Source organism: Poecile atricapillus, chromosome 18 (assembly GCF_030490865.1).
Source record: "Poecile atricapillus isolate bPoeAtr1 chromosome 18, bPoeAtr1.hap1, whole genome shotgun sequence".
Classification (NCBI taxonomy): Eukaryota; Metazoa; Chordata; class Aves; order Passeriformes; family Paridae; genus Poecile; species Poecile atricapillus.
Window position 1 is genome coordinate 10,330,564 of NC_081266.1, and position 16,251 is coordinate 10,346,814.

General features: G+C 39.8%; 1 protein-coding gene across 1 annotated transcript in view; it reads right to left on the bottom strand.

The window, feature by feature from the left end:
- Positions 1-11,014: 11,014 nt before the first annotated feature.
- Positions 11,015-16,251, bottom strand: part of LOC131586101 (1-phosphatidylinositol 4,5-bisphosphate phosphodiesterase zeta-1-like) — a 45,634-nt gene continuing 40,397 nt past the window's right edge. Inside the window, exons 12-13 of the mRNA XM_058852840.1 lie at positions 14,790-14,939; positions 11,015-11,355 (exon numbers count right to left, since the gene is read on the bottom strand). Coding sequence (XP_058708823.1) covers positions 11,273-11,355; positions 14,790-14,939 — 233 coding nt within the window. The 3' untranslated portion in view covers positions 11,015-11,272. The remainder of the gene's footprint in view (positions 11,356-14,789; positions 14,940-16,251) is intronic.

Genomic DNA, 16,251 nt, shown 5'->3' on the forward strand with positions numbered 1-16,251 from the left:
CCAGAGCAACAGCTCCCCCGTCGAGTTTTCCCGTCTGAATCTCTAAAATGTTCTCTTTTTTAATTTTCTCTCTTGACCCTCTCCTCCCACTCACCTCTTTGAACACAGATTTAAATACATTCAAAGAGATAGTGAGGAAGTAGTTTTCAGTCCATCTCATACAGCCAAAACACTGCTGCAAAGTGCCTCCCTTAAATTTTGGGAGGAATCAGCTGACAGAGGAAGGTTAGTTGGCTGAAGGCAAGGTAACATGAGAAAGAGCAGTTCAAAAGCATAGTGACAGTTTTACCTGACTCCTTTTCAGTTAATCACATCCACTTCTGGACACCCATGTCCTGTTAAACTACATTACCTTTGGAGCCTGTCACCTCAGCCTGGTTCCTTCCTTTGTCTGAAACAACTAAAATCAGTTGACCTTCAAGTTACAGTGATGTTTACCTATTCATTGAGAAGTGGAGATCTAGATTGCACTTAGGATCCTGGTTCCTTGGACTGGGACTTAGGGCTGCATTTCATTCTCCCTCCTGATTTTTAAGAGATGCTCAGTTTACTGTTACTTGTAATCCTCAATTGAAGTTTTAGTACAGTCCTAAATCAACAGAGATGGGCTTTCAAGTGGACAGTGTAAATTATAAATCCTGCATTAACAATGTGGCCACATTGGAAAATACCCTTTAGTTCCATTGCCCTTTAATGGCTCTCTTACATTGGCTATTGAATCCCATCTATCTAAATCCCATGGGAATTTTAAATCAGATGTGCTTTGGGGAACTTAGCAATAGTAATATTAATCACTCCCATAGTGCTGACAATATGTAATGGTTTGAGTGGTATGGAGGCTAGCTTTGGAGCAGGCTGTAGGCCCATGGCCTGCCAGCCCTGCCTGAGAAGCTAGCCTGGGAAATTCATGGGAGGATTCAAAACAATCCTCAAAGACACAAAACAGCCTGCAGGTGCTGTTTTCTGATTCCCGTGTTTTCCTTGCAGGAGAAGGTCAGGGGGTGGTAAACCCCACTGACCAATGATGGTAATGTAGTACTTTACTAACCAATAAGAGTTTCCTTTCTGTACTCTTCACGAACTAGTCTATATAACATGGCTGTAGCAATAAACTAGAGATTCTCTCCTGTTCTGACTCCTTTGAGAGTCTGTGTCGTTCTTTCCGCCGTTCCTAATTAGAACGACAGAGTGGGGCATCCTTTGATGCTGTATGATGTTAATGGTAGCAAGAATCAGCTTTGCAGTAGACCACATCATTTGCCTTGAAGGATCACTTCAGATAACAAAAACCAGAGGTTTGTTGTGCAAGAACTGGTTGTTCACACACACAAGCACTGTTTTCCTTCCCAACAGAGAAATTATTTATTGCTAGGAGACAGCAGTTTCTTCTATCCCAGGGATATGATGTTGGTAATGCTGTAGAAAGCCCCACATTTCCAGACACATACTGTGAATAATCAAAATCTGAGAAATTTCTTCATCCTGAGCCAGGTGTAAAACTACAACAGGAGATAGAAATGCAAGTGCCTGTATAATCCTTTGGGTTCATTGGCTCCAAATGTTTTAAGTTCTCTTCTTTTTGCCTGTATTCTCATTTGCATCATGTCACTGCATTGCTTGGCTGCTGACAGGCAAACTTCCTGTCTAAAATGCTGATTATATGATCAAAATTATTGATATTTTGATACACTCCATTTTGTGCTTTCTGACTGTATACTGTGTAACCAACACAAGGGTTTGTATTTAATTATAAGCCAAGCATTAAATGGCACGTGCTTGCTCCGTAGTTTTTAATTTTTATGTTTCTTGTGTGTTCTTTTGAAGCCTCAAGTAATATCATGTGTTTCCTGAGTAATTGTAATCTGCTTTAGGAATGACTTTGCAGCTCCTCAGAAGTTATCAAAAAATTCTCCACCCACCAGCACTGGCTGGTGTTGATGACTGAGCCTGGTTAATAGATTGTCTCTGATCTCGAGTTGCTGCCGTATAAGATGGAATATCTGGAATATCATTCAGTAACCTGAACTGGAAAATTAGAGATTGCAGCTGTGTGATGGGTGAGATCAGAAAGGCTGCTGTAAGAATCCTGTTCTGCCCATATTGCTGCAGGAAATGCTCCTGGCTCTTCTATAGCAATATGTTTTACAAAACACCCTTAGAAACCATCGGTCTCCCCAATATCAGCACAGATACTTGGGGGTTAAAATCAGTAGGAGCTTGCCATCTAAAATCCAGTTCCTATGCCTTGCTCTGGAAAGTGGAAAGGCCAGACTTTGTATCAGATTAAGATGAGTTAGAGTAGATTGAGGCTTAAGGATTTTTTCCATCAGAATGAAAATATTAAAGACAGATATTTTTACCTTGTCTTTGTGTTATTTATTTTTTATTTTCCTGATTCCATTTTAAGCTGAATTCTACTAATGCTTGTTATTCCACTGGCACTCCAGTGGAATACTGAATACTGAAAATGCAACATGTTTTTATGTCTGCTAAAAACACAGATTTCATTTGGTACTTTTTATTTGTTTTCTTTGCTAGAACATGGACACTCATATTTATGACCTTCTTGTTTTCCAGCACCTCCCAGATGGCTCTGCCCCAAGTGCACACGCTGAATTTTATCTTCTGCCAGATCCTTATGAGGTCAGTCGAAGGAAAACAAGAACAGCTCCAAGAGGCTCTGACCCTACTTACAATGAACTTGTGAGTACTGTTCACTTTCCTCCACCCCTTCTTGTTTCATGGAATCATGGAAGGGGTCAGGCTGGAAGGGCCCACAGTGGTCATCTGGTGCCACCTCCCAGCTCCAGCAGGGCCATCCCAGAGCACGTGGCACAGGATTGTGTCCAGATGGTTCTGGGATATCACCGGTGAGGGATTCTCCACAGCCTCTCTGGGCAATCTGCTCCAGTGCTCAATCACTGCACAAGGAAGTTCTTCCTCCCATTCAGGTGGAACTTCCTGGGTATCTGTTCCTCCTGTTGCCTCTTGTCCCATTTCTGGGCCTCATGGAGCAGATCCTGGTACATTCCCTGACCTCTTCCTGCAGATGCTGACAGACATGGATGAGGTCCCCTCTCAGCTGTCTCTTTTCCAGGGTGAGCCCAGCTCACTCAGAGTTTTCTCTTGAGAGACATGCCCCAGTCTCCTCACCATCTCCATAGCCCTTCACTGGACTCACTCCAGTGGTCCCCTGCTTTTCTTCATCTGCTGAGCTTGGAACTGAACACAGCACTCCAGATGTGCCTCACTAGGGCTGAGTAAAAAGGCAGGGTCACCTCCCTCAACCTCCTGTCAGTGCTTTTCTTGATGCACCCCAGGATCCCTTTTTGGCCATGAGGGCACACTGCAGGCTGATATTGTCCACCAGAACCCCCAGGTCCTTCTCTGCAGAGCTCCTTCCCAGCAGGTCACCTACAACCCACACAGGTGCAATTTGTTCTATTTGCTTTGCCCTCTCTTGAAACAAAACAACAATACAACATTTTTAGAGCCGTTGCAATGAGGGTGACCAAGAAGAAGGAATGTACCATAAGGAGAACCACAAATGGTGATGACTGTCTGCTTTGCATCTTTCTCAGAAGTGAAACAGCGTCTTTTATGTCTCTCTGTTCAGGAAAACAGTTGGATTTTTCACAGTGCCCTGTCTTACCCCATAACCACAGTTACACGTTAGCCAAATGAGATCAAGCATCATTGCACCATAACCCAGCAGTTCTGAATGAAGATATGCACAATAGCATGAAAAGTATTAATTGAATGGATGCTGTTATTCAAATTAACATTTGAAAATTGGCTGTCACTGTCCTAAATGATAACACAAGAATGAATAGCCAGGTTCTTTTCATGTTAAAATGCCATTAGTTCACAGCTATATATGATTCTTTCACACACCACTGAAGTGCTCATGCCTCTGGGGTGAAAGGAAACATTTGTATGGAGAAGCATTTATGGCAGAATGGGAAGTGGTATAAACTGTGTTCGTTTGTAAGGGCAGATGAGATTGAAACAGTAGGTGGGATTGGAGATTATAATTATTACATGTAACAAATCTCCTAAAGATCTCAAAGCAATTTACAAATGCTCTTTCAGCAGGCTATAAAGTAGAAGGTGTGGAAAATATTACCACTCCACCCTGTTCCATAGATAAGATATGATGAAGGTTAGGGTAGTCAGCAGAGTCTCAGTGCTTATCTCTTCGTTTCTCAGTCCTGGAGTTGTAATATTTCTCTTTTCCCACATCTGTTAATTACAAAAGTTGCCTGCTTACACTGATGACTTCCAGCGTTCTGTAAGAAGGCTCCCTGAGTAGTATTGCTGCTCACAGCTGAGACAAATTTCCCTCCCTACAGTACTGCAGTGGAATAACAAGAAACTAGGCTTTATTTTTTCTGTTCTTTCCTTCTTTTTTCGCTATCAGAGTGGAATAAATCTAATTAATCTGTCTAAAGAAATTCCTTTACATTTGAAAGATATTTAAAGCAAACGAACATAATATGATTATATCATTACATTCATTGTAAGGTATCCAAAATGGACAACAGATAAGAGCCAGCCAGCAACACTGGAAGACAATTATCTTTCAAATTGCTCTTAGAAACCTTTGAATGCAAGGAAATCCAAAATCCCGTCTGCAGTTAGTCACTAGTCACTGGGAGGAGATTTAATTGTGGTTCACGAGTATTCCGCTGCTGTTAAAAGAAATCCCGTGAAAGCTTTAATGTCCTTAATCAAAACGGAGAGCCTTCTTCCCAGATGCTCAATCTTTTTCACTGGGAAGTGCTAATCACAGTGGGGACATATGGTTCCACTGAACTTGGCCCCTTCCAACCCGATGCCTGTGCTTTAGCAGCTCTGCTCCTCCATATGTGATGTCATTCTGGATGCATTTTTTTGTCCAAGGCTGGTAGACTGAGGCAGAAGCCGCCCCAGGGAAGCAAAACTACTAAAAATATAAGTCAGCTGTCTCTTAAGTTAGTTGCTGTCCAAAACACTGTGTACAGAAATGTAGTAGCCTTTTTTATGAGTTCATAAGTTTTTATTAAAGCCAAATGGCTGGAAGGAAGCTGTATATTAATTTCCTTCTTTGTTCCAGACTGAGAAAAATCTGAAATGTGCTTCTCTTGGGTATTTTTGATTCTAGTTTTGTACTTCTATTGCTTATGACTGCCTACAGCAAATTATCAACCTTGCAAAACTGCTTTTTATGTTTGATTTTTACTCGTGTGTGAGAGTGAAGATGTGAAAGTCCAGGAGGGCTGACAATAAAATGAGTTACAGCAAATGTTTTGGAGCTGCTTTTAGCAAACAAATCCTTCTTTTCTCTTGTGCCTGTGTTTGGATTTTGGAATTTGTGGCACTCATAGCAGTTAATGTTATATTGCATTAAGAAATGGTGGTAGAGAAGAGGAGAAGGAACACAGAAAAGTGGAATGCAGTGTAAAGAGAAAAGGAAGGCAGAGCAGCCCCAGCCAGTCTGATGAAAGGGGAGGAGGGGAACTGCACCAGGAGCCACGGCTGCTCCCTCCAGCACCATGCATCAAAACTGCCTTGGATTAATTACCAAATCTAGGAACTGTGCCATGGCTACCTATGGAGAAGCAACTGTCCCTCATTTGTGATTAAAATGTCATTAGACTCCTGTAGGTCAACAGTGTTTCTCTTTTTGCAGCCAGCAATAGTTGAATTCCAGCCCTAACTGTCCCACTGATTTGCTGCATGGCCACATATAACTCACCTCCATCGGATCTGTCTGTGTAAAAGGCAGGCAAATATTCTCACAGCACAATCATTTCAGGATTTAACTGTTCCCAAATTCTGGAACGTGTCATTTGTTTTATCCACACCCTTATTCAGCTTTCTCCAGACCTTTCTTCTGTCCCTACATCCTGATAATAATCCTTACTCCAGCTGAATTTGCAATACCATTTTAGAAACAGTTTACTGGGAGAATTTGAAAACCACCTACCCTGCACTGCAAAAGTCTGTCATTGCTCAAAGATTAAAGCCTATTTTTGGCCAAAGATTGAAAGTTGCTCATTACCCCAGTTCAGTTTCTTAACATTTACAGCTGATATGTGTAGGTTTTGGTGATTTAAAGCAACAGCTGGTACCTTTAATACATTGGCAAAGAAACAAGGCAGCTTTCTTTGATAGCATTAGCATCACCTCAGCATCAGATCACAGACTTATTCTAAATTATATTCTGCTTACTGTGCCTGTCCTTGCTTTTCAGATTTTCTTCATCATCTCACTTTTATTTTGGTGAGGAAAAGAGAAGCTGTGGAATCTGTAATTCATGGGCAATCTGGCAAATTAGGCACAGTAAACATGAAAACCAAAAAGCACCAGGTGCAAATTTCATGACAGCCATCCCAATCTATTATTTCCAAAGGCTTCTAAATGGAAAAGGGAATTTTAACCCCCTGGTAAGACCTTTCTTGGTGTCCTGTTGGTGCTTTCTGTGAGGGTCACCTGATGTCCTGTCCATTCCATGAATGCAATTGCAAGTGGAAATACAGAGAGGGTTTATCAGTCCAGCCCACAGAGGTCCAAGCCAGAGGGGCTCAGTCTGCTTCTCCTTTTCCTCAGCAGTGCCATAGGTAACAGCCTGCATTCAGATTCCATGGAAAATCCAAGCAGGCAAATGACTTTAAGGCAGTTTCAGTTTTCCATTCTCCTGAAGTGAGAGAATGTCGTCACGTTTGCTTTTTAAATGGCATAGAGAGATTAAAATTTAAAGCATTTTTCCACTGCAAGTGAAATAGCAAAAACATTTCCAGCCATACAAATTTTAGATTAAATGAGCTTCTCTTAAGCAAACTTACCTTTCAGGCCCGCTCTGAGAGCATTTTCCTTCATATTTTTATCAGCCCACATGCAGTTTGCTCAACAGTTTTTGATTAATGCAGGGACTGAAGCATGGGAATTTGTTCTAAGTGCAATTTATTCTTGTTAGGCTATTGCTCCAGATTATTTGGGGTTTTTTTAAAATTCAGAAACTACACCATTATAATTTCATACTTTATCCCTGTGTGTTCTCACAATATTAAGGTAATTTAAAAGCTATTTTAAAGATATAGACATTAATAATTGTTTAAGACATGCTAAACTACCATCTCATTTATTTGGAGAAGTATCAACAGCACATCTGGAGTATCAGATATATCTAAATTTAGTAACTTCCATTTGCTCAACTGGGTCCAATCTTTCCCAGTTTTCACAGGGAAAATTATGAATACTGATTTTTTTTTTTTCTCAAGCATTGTTCAAGACAGGTTTCAAATTTATTTTAAAATGGTAATCAGATTTCACGAGCTTAAGCTTGTGATTCTAAGGTAGAATCTCTTTATATAAACTAGATAAGGTCAAATGTATTTCTGAGGTAAATTCACTAAGTTAAGTGAATTTGGCTCATGGTTAATAGCTTACTATTCTGGATGGAAGTTTAAAGCAATTATCACAAAGTTGGATTAATCATCATCCTATTTGAAGTGCTTTGCCTGTCAAATAGATTAACAAACTTGTATTTTTTTTTCTATTTCACTAGATATTATTGCAGATTGTATATGACAGAGTCCCAGAGCTCCAAGGCCGTGTACTGAAGCTTGTTGTGAAAAGCAAAGGAACATTTGTGGGAGCTGTTAACATTCAGCTGAGCAGTGTCCAGTTCAATGAAGAAAAGTGGTACTCCCTGGGAAACAGTGTAATTTAAATGCTCTCTGAGATGATTCAATTATTTGCCCACTCACTAATGTTTCTTTATCCCATTTCCCACGGTACATTTTGTCTCAGTTGCCCTTGAGAATAGGCAGTCATCTGCTGAGCACATATCCTAACATTTCATAATGCTGTTGTCTTAAATGTGCTACCATGTTCCTGCCACAGATTCCTGACAGCGTGAGTTTAAGGAATCACATGCTAAGGACTTGTAGCAATATGCAGAAGTTCTTATGACAGCAATGAAGGGCTTGGTTTTGTTAATATTAAATAGTACAGTAAAAATACTAAATTCTCAGTGTGTGGGGCCTCATTCTTTGCCCATTAATTCCACTGATGGTGTTGAAACAATGCTGGTAATGATGTAATTTATCATCATTGCATGTGATGAGTTCACCAGAGGACCATGGGATGGTTCCCTGCCAATACATTTCCCTGCAGATGTCCAGCAAATTTCATATTAAATCTTATCCAATCAATACTTTGGGTTTTTTAAAGAATGTTAGAAGTTTTGATACAATGTCACATTTAATCCAGGACATTAATTTGTCAACAATATGTATCATTGTTTTTTTATTCTGACATCCAAGAGGCAGATATAACTGGTCATTTGTGTGAAGAGAGGAGGGAGAAGCTGATGTTCATGAATAAAGAGATTATATTGAGTGTGAGCTTTCAGGGGGGATTTATTTAAGCTCATGATGCCACAGATATTTGTTCAGCAGTCTTCCCACATTGCACTCCTATGCTGCATAAGGGGTTCAAGTCAATACATGCATTGAATAGATTTAGAGTATTTATATATTAAATAATGAACATGAGTGGTTCCTTTAAGTTCACAGATGCTAATTATGGGCCCTGTTTTTCTCTAATTTGAGGAAGCACTTAAACACCTCTTTAAGCATTTGGCATATGGGCAGCCACAATGAGCTGTCCATTACTGCCAGACTCTTGCACACACCCACTGACCATGTAAATAAACCTTTCCAGGGCCAGGGGCACAGTTTTAAGGCACAGGAGATGTGTTGATTTGTGGTCTGATCTGCTGTAAATTTTAAGTTCCCTTATACTGGGCAGATCTGACATTTGTCGTACCAGGTGGAAAAGTGGTCAACAGAGGGGTAATAATCCCAGAAGTGAAGATAATTGCCTTCTTCTCCCAAAGGACACCCACAGCAGTCGTCAGAATAGAAAGTTGTATAAAGCTCCTGAAGTGGGACTTGGAATGTTAGGAAATAAAATAAGCTGGAGTTTTTCTCAGCATCAAACAAATGGACTTGATCAGGTTTTATCTAAAAATACTTTCCCTAGTCAAACTGATGTACTAAGCTCCTCCTCGGTAAGGGGAGGTCAGGGGAACTCTGTTTGGATATTAATATTATTCATCTATTCAGAGCTGTGAGAAACTGTAAAATATTCGCCACATGCAAAGGATATTGGCTGGCACACAGAATATCATCACTACAAAGATCAGGACACCAAACATTTTTGTACTATAGGGTCTCATGGGAGACAAATCAAGTGCCTTGTCATTCAAGCACAGAAAACACACTGAGACCAGCTTACAAAGTTATGGAATCACCTGACCTTACATTCCAGTATTGATTTTAGATTCCTCTTAGTCTACTGTCTCAGTTTCCTTATTAAAACTATAATGCAATTTTCTAACAGTGTTATTTCCTGTGACATTTTCTAACACTTGTTTACCACATGCCCTGATTTTCCATCTTAGAGCAACACTTAATGAAAGAGCATTAGAATAACAATAAAGAAAAAGAGCATTAAAATCTATCATCAGAACTGTCTGTAAACTTAAGCAATATTATTTGGTATTAAAGAAACTTGTTGATATAACATCCTTTTTTAAAAAAAAATCATATTTGAGTGACAAATCTGCCATTAGTTGTGTAACTGTAGTCCTGTGGAAGGTCAACAATGCTTCAGTTCTGAAAGGAAGATGGGAAAATTGTGTCTTATGGGTAAGATCTACACTGATGTTAAGCAAGTAGTTGTCCTAGATTTCACACACATAATCAACCCTTGACTTTTCTAAAACTCTCCAGTTCTCCTCGGAATACTGTGTTTCCAACTTCCTGAGTTCCCGGTAAGATGTATCCTGAGCTCCCTGCTCCTATGAGGAATATGGTTCTTTACAAACTCTCCATGAATTTTTTTATCTTGCTTTAGCAGCAGAACATTCAAGACTAAGCTAAGGAAAGGTACCAATACTAGCATATGATTTTTTTATGATTTTAATTTTTTTCTGAAAACTATTTTTTCAGGTAAGAAAATGACAGTGGGCACTAAAGAGGAATAATTCAGTCAGAGCCCACTTTTTCCAAATTTAAAGGGAACATTGTATGTATAATTTTTCCTGTCCCCTTGAAAAGCTACAATGGTAAGAGATGTTGTTCAATACAAATAAAAATGCCAAATTCACATGCTTATATCCTAAAAAATTAGCATGATCTCTTATATGTATTGGATTATTATTCTCACTCAATAATTAATCATAAATTTGAAATTAGCTTCAACTGACATTAACTCAATTTTTAAAATATTCAAAAGCATTCAGTGTTTATTAATTGTTTCTAAACATTCATAGAATAATTGAATCACAGAATGGCTTGGGTTGGAAGGGATTTTAAAGATCATCTCATTCCAACCCCATGCCATGGCCAGAGACACTTTGTAGGTTGCTCAGAGCCCCATCCTACTGGTTTTGAACTCTTCCAGGGATGAGGAGTCCACAACTTCTCTGGAAACCTGTGCCAGTGCCTCACCACCCTCACAGTAAATAATTTCTTCCTTATACCCAGTTAAACTTACAGTTTAATTTACAGTTAAATGTAAATTACAGTTTAATCTTTCAGTTTAAAGCCATCCACCCTTTTCCAATCGCTACATACCCTTCTACTGGAAGGTTCTATAAGGTTTCCCTGGAGCCTTTTCTTCTCTAGGCTGAACAGCTCCAACTCTCTCAACCTTTCCTCACAGCAGAGGTGCTCCACACCTCTGATCATTTTCATGACCCTCCTCTAGACTCTCTCCAAAAGATCAACCTCTTTCTTGTGTTGGAGGCCCCAAAGCTAAATGCAACTTCCCAAGTGGGATCTCCTGAGAGCAGACTAGGAGGGTAAAATCACCTCCCTCAACGCTGATTTTGATAGCAGATGTGGGCTATGTTTCCACTTTTTCCATCAGTGGGAACTTCCCCAACCTGCCCTGACTTCCCAAGTGAGGGATCGCGGCTCAGGCCAGTTTCCTCAGGACCTGTGGATGTTTCTCATCACGTCTCATGGACCTGTGCACCTCAAGGCTCCTTAGGTTTTCTCAGACCCAGTCTTCTCCTACAGAAAAACAGCAGTAGGGCCAAGGACAGCAGCCCTTATTTGGGATACCCCCTCCATAATATTCCCTCTGGCTTCACAAAATCATTGTGAATGTGCCTCTCTGGGAATCAGGCCACTGGGGCTGTTGCGAAGCCAGAGATGTTATTTTATTGGAGCAGGGGGCAATCCTCCAGAATGATTTCTTGTGCAGAAAGATATCACTAATAGTACCAGATGTGAACAAACAAAGATGCAGGTTCCAGCTTGATGCCTTCTTTGGATATCAACGGAATGTTACGGTAACCTGTAAATATAATGACACCTTTATTAGCGTATAAACCACAAGCACAAATATTATGATGGAGTGTTTTTATGATCACCAATGCAAACAAGGCATAATTTATGATTCTGTAAGTAGATCTTTAAAATAAAATGAAATTATACTAGAACTGAATATCATTTGTGCTGGTTTTTCTCATTTATATATATATAGTATTTCAATTCTGGTATTTTTGGTGTCAGAGTGAAAAAGCCCAGTGTTTTGCAGGATGTGATATTTTTTCAAATGGAAGACTTTCAGCCCAGTGATATTTAAACATGGGCAAACTTACATTGTAACATCCCAGGTTATGTGCTGCACACATTGTTTTGAGAGCAAATGAAAGAACTTGTGAATCAGCAGTGATAGCACCTACAGAACGGTGCTGCAGCAGCCATGCACTGTGCAGCTGAGGCAGAAAAAAGTGAAGTGTAAGACTTTCTACCATGACTTCTTAAAAAGTTAATTTCATATGAGTAATTCACTTTATCAGAGATAGGTCATGCCATCATGAAGCTACGTGTTCATCTGGTTATTGAAGCATTTGGAAAAGCCATAGTTCTCAATTTCAAACATAATTCACTTACCTGCTTGGAAAACAAAACAACTTTTTCTTAAAAATCCCGGCCTGTACTGCTTTATATGACTAAATGTCCCTTATTTAATAACAAGTGACAATGTCACTTATGGTTAAAAAAAATTCTGTGTTTTTTCTATGTATATATGTAAATAATTCCAGCTATTTAAGTAAGTCTGTTTTGTAGAAGTATCCATGTTCTGAACTGCAGTTTTCAAAATCCCTCTTTAGCTGTGTGTGGATGCCTGTGGAGTCTTTGGGAGCCACATTTACCTGGGTTTGGAATTTCTTGCTTCTTTCATACAGAATCATAGAATTGTTTAGATTGGAAAAGAGCTCTAAGATCATCAAGTCCAGCCTTTGACTGAACACCTCCTTGTGAACCAGGGCATGGCACTGAGTGCCACATCCAATTGTTTCTTGAGCACCTTCAGAGATGGTGGTTCCACCTCCTGTCTGAGCAGCTCTTTCTAATAATGGACAACCCTACCAGTGACAAAATTCTCCCTGATGTCCAACTGAACCTTCCCTGGCACAGCTTGAGCCATTTCCCCTTGTTCTGTCACACTACACATAAGTTCCTCTGGTATTTAAGGTTCAGATTCTAGGCAGCAAATATTAAAGCTGGTTGTAGGCAATTTACATTTGAGATCAGTTTTTAAGGCATGCACACAATATGTGGAAGGCTTGGTTGATTTCCTATCCAAAGATACACTTCAAAGACTAAGACTAATTTCTGAAGACTTGTGTTCTAGCCCCTACCTACAGAAGATTCTACAAAGTTTCCTGAGAGAAGTAAAACTTCTTTTTTGTTATTGAAATTGCCCCAATTTGCATTAAATGATTAACTACTCTTGGATCCCATGATAATAGAGTTAAAAATTGAGTTCCTGTCCTGTATTAGTATTCACCATGGCAGATTCATTGGCACAGGGACTGTAAGAGAGGACTCCCCCCTCCTATTTGCCTTTAACCACCCAGGTAGAGAATTTTTCTCAATTTCAGCCCCTCTGAGTATAGCTACAGAATCACTACATGGAAAATCAAATTCTGCTGCAGCTGGACAGCGAGCATTCCTCCCCAGTGGAGTCTACAGGTAGTTGGGAGTCTGCTGCTGGGGAAAGGAAGGCAGTGTGGATATAGATTTGAATCCTTTCAAAAGAAAATGCAGAGGAGGGAGGAAATGGCACAACTTTGCCCCTCTGGCTGTCAAAGAAAATAAAAGATGTAAGCACTGCTCAGCTTTTGGAAGCAACTTGCCCTCAGGGAAACCTCAGGGATATGAATCCTAGGGACCTGGGGACAGTCCTGTAGTACAGATTTAAGCAATTGGAATGCTGAAGACTAAGACTGAAATCCATGCTCACTCTCCAGCATATTAGGCAGTTCTTGCCTTGTCTTCTGCTTGTTGTGACTCCCTCTGCAAGAACATTATTTTCCTATTTCACTGTTTAGAGAGTACTTGGGTACCTAAAGCAAAACCATCGTTCCAGACCTGCTTTCAGAGATCTCGATGTTAAGCATTGCAATGAATGCTTGTAATAAATTGTAATAAATTTTGAAATTATTTATCACTTTACCTCTTAGAAGCATTTTATTTATGGCCTCTGGGCATTCTGATAGCAAATTACTTTTTTTATATTGTGTTAAGTGGGGATTGGGGCAATTTGTTTGGCATCATTTATAATTTTTGTACCTAGACTCACTCCCTAGAATTTTAATTATGGCACTGAAAATGTTTCCTCAGAAATCTACTGCTCTTACTTTTCCAAAATATGAATCCCTCATTTGTAACCAAAATTATAAAGACATTAAGCCTCACTGAAAATTTGTATCTAAAAAAGCCTCAATCAATAATTTTGCAAGTACTTGTAAGCAGCAGTGCCTGATATTTGAATTTGTCTCAGATATTGTGAATTGTTAGGTTGAGTGTTCTTTCATTATCCTGAAGTATACAAAGAAAAGGAAACGAAAAGGTTATCAGTGTAAAAATTCATGTTGTAGAAAAACAACTGAGCTCTAAGAGTAATGTCATTTTTCTTGTATAACTCCTCAGCCTCAACTAAGAATCACAAGCAGCTTTATGACTTCCAAACATGAGGGAAAAAAAATGCACCATTTAAAATCCTGTTAAGCTTAATAAAAAAGGTGTGGTGCCTGTTGCCAGCTCCAGTGTTTTGCCTTGCCGTCTTTATTCACTAATAAAAGCTGTTTGTTTTGTCAGAAATGGCTTTGGAAAGCCAGTGTAGTAAACAGCCATTTTACATAAGCCTTTCTCCTTGGCCTATTGGCTTCTGTGTCTGCTCTTTATGAGCAGCCTTTTCATTACAAAAGTTCCAGGAACTCTACTGGCTTAACAAAAGAAACTCCAGCAAGAAAAATACCATGAATATTTTGCCCTATTTTTAACCATTGTGCTCCACTCTGAAAAGTTGCAGATAGGTTACCTGAGGGGGTTTTGGTGGTTGATTTTGTTTTAATTTGGTATTGGGTTTTGAACTTATCTAAGTGCACAAAACCACTGTCTTCATAGCAGCTCTGACTAGTCTCACTTCTTGCAATGAATTAAAATACCACCTGAGCAGTTTCCATCTAGAATGGAACACTGCAGTGGGAAGAATCACCTGCCATTAATATTGTTCTGATTTCAACATCATGGATTTGCATTCAGAGAATATGTTTATTTCAAAAACAGAGAGTGCCATTTATTCATTTTGTTACAAAATCGTGCTCTAGAAAATAAACATAGTGCTGAAGTCTCTCAATGCTACAGTAACAAAAAAAGCCTGGAATGTTGCAGATTTTTTTGAGCTGTTATAGGTGGTTGACATAAAAATATTACCTGTATTCAGGCTCATCACAGGTAAAGTGTACTGGCCAAGGAATTCGTTGTTACACAGAGAAATCTCATCCTGAACGCAGAAGCGTATCATTGCCAGTTCTGGAACTTGGATGTTAAAAGAGAATGTTTCATTCCATTTAGGGCTCAAAGCTAATTAAAGGAGAAAAGAAACAGGATTAAAATATGATTTCTTTTTTTTCTACTCTATAACTAAGCTGCTATCACTAGTCTGAACTGGTAAAGAGTTTCTTTTACCCTAGGTATCTGTGCCCATTTAAACAAATAACTAAACTCCCACTGATTGTAGTGGGGCAAAAGCCTAAGATAGTTGGTGTCATCCCTTAAAAGAGAGAAAAATGAGACAAGGATAGTCAGGTTAAGAACTTCTGCTCAGCTTAAATTTTCCTATAGCCATACCAGTTTCATGCTTTTGCCAAAGTTTCACCTTTCACAGTGTTGGAAATGAATAAATTCAGGTAGTAGAACGTTCACTTGACTAGAAATACAAAAAGAGAATGTGGAACAGGAGGGGTTTGCCTGGTCTTTAGCAATGTTCATACCGGGAAAAGAAATTCAGGGGCTGATTTAAAACAGCAGCTATCTATAAAAAAGAAAAAGGAAGCATAGAAGACAGAGGCACAGACAAAATGAGATCACAGAAAGCTTGTAGTCTGAGACATCAAGAAGATCTGTATTATAAAGATAAGGGAGTGCTCAAAGACAGCTACAAAGAGTACACACTTCACCTGTCAAGCAATTAAGGGATTACTCCTACCAGAGACTTCAAATGAGACGAGTGATGAAGTTACAGCAATTTCTTAAGAAAACCTCGTCATTAAGTTAAGTTAAGTGGTTAAGGCTGGGATAGGGTTAACTTTCTTCATGTCAACCCCTATGGTGCTGCATTTTGGATTTTTGACTCAAACAGCACTGATTACACCCCAGTGTTTGAGCTATTGCTGAACAGGGCTTCCACAGTGTCGAGATTTCTGTCTTTCTCACTGCAGAGCAGCCTCCCCATCCCAGTGAGGGGGCTGGGGGTACCCAGGAAGTTGGGAGGAGGCACAAGTGGTACAGCTGACCCCAGCTGGCCAAGGGGATGTTCCTTACAAATGGTGTCATGCTCACAGCTGGGGGGAAGGAGGAAGGGAGGGCATTCAGAATTGCAGTGTCTGTCTTCCCAAGTAACCTCAGAGCTCCAAAATGAAGCCTTGTTTCCCTGGGAATGGCTCTACACCTGCCTGCCCATGGGAAGTGGTGAATGAATTCCTTATTTTGCTTTGCTTGTGTGGGCAGCTTTTGCTTTATCTATCAAACTGTCTTCTTCTCTACCCGAGGGTTTTCTCATTTTGGCCTTTCCAGCCCTCTTCCCATCCAACTAGAGGACAACAAGCAAGCAGCTCTTTGGAGCTGAGCTGCTGTCCAGGATGAGCCCACAGCAGTGTGAAAAAAAAACAATTCC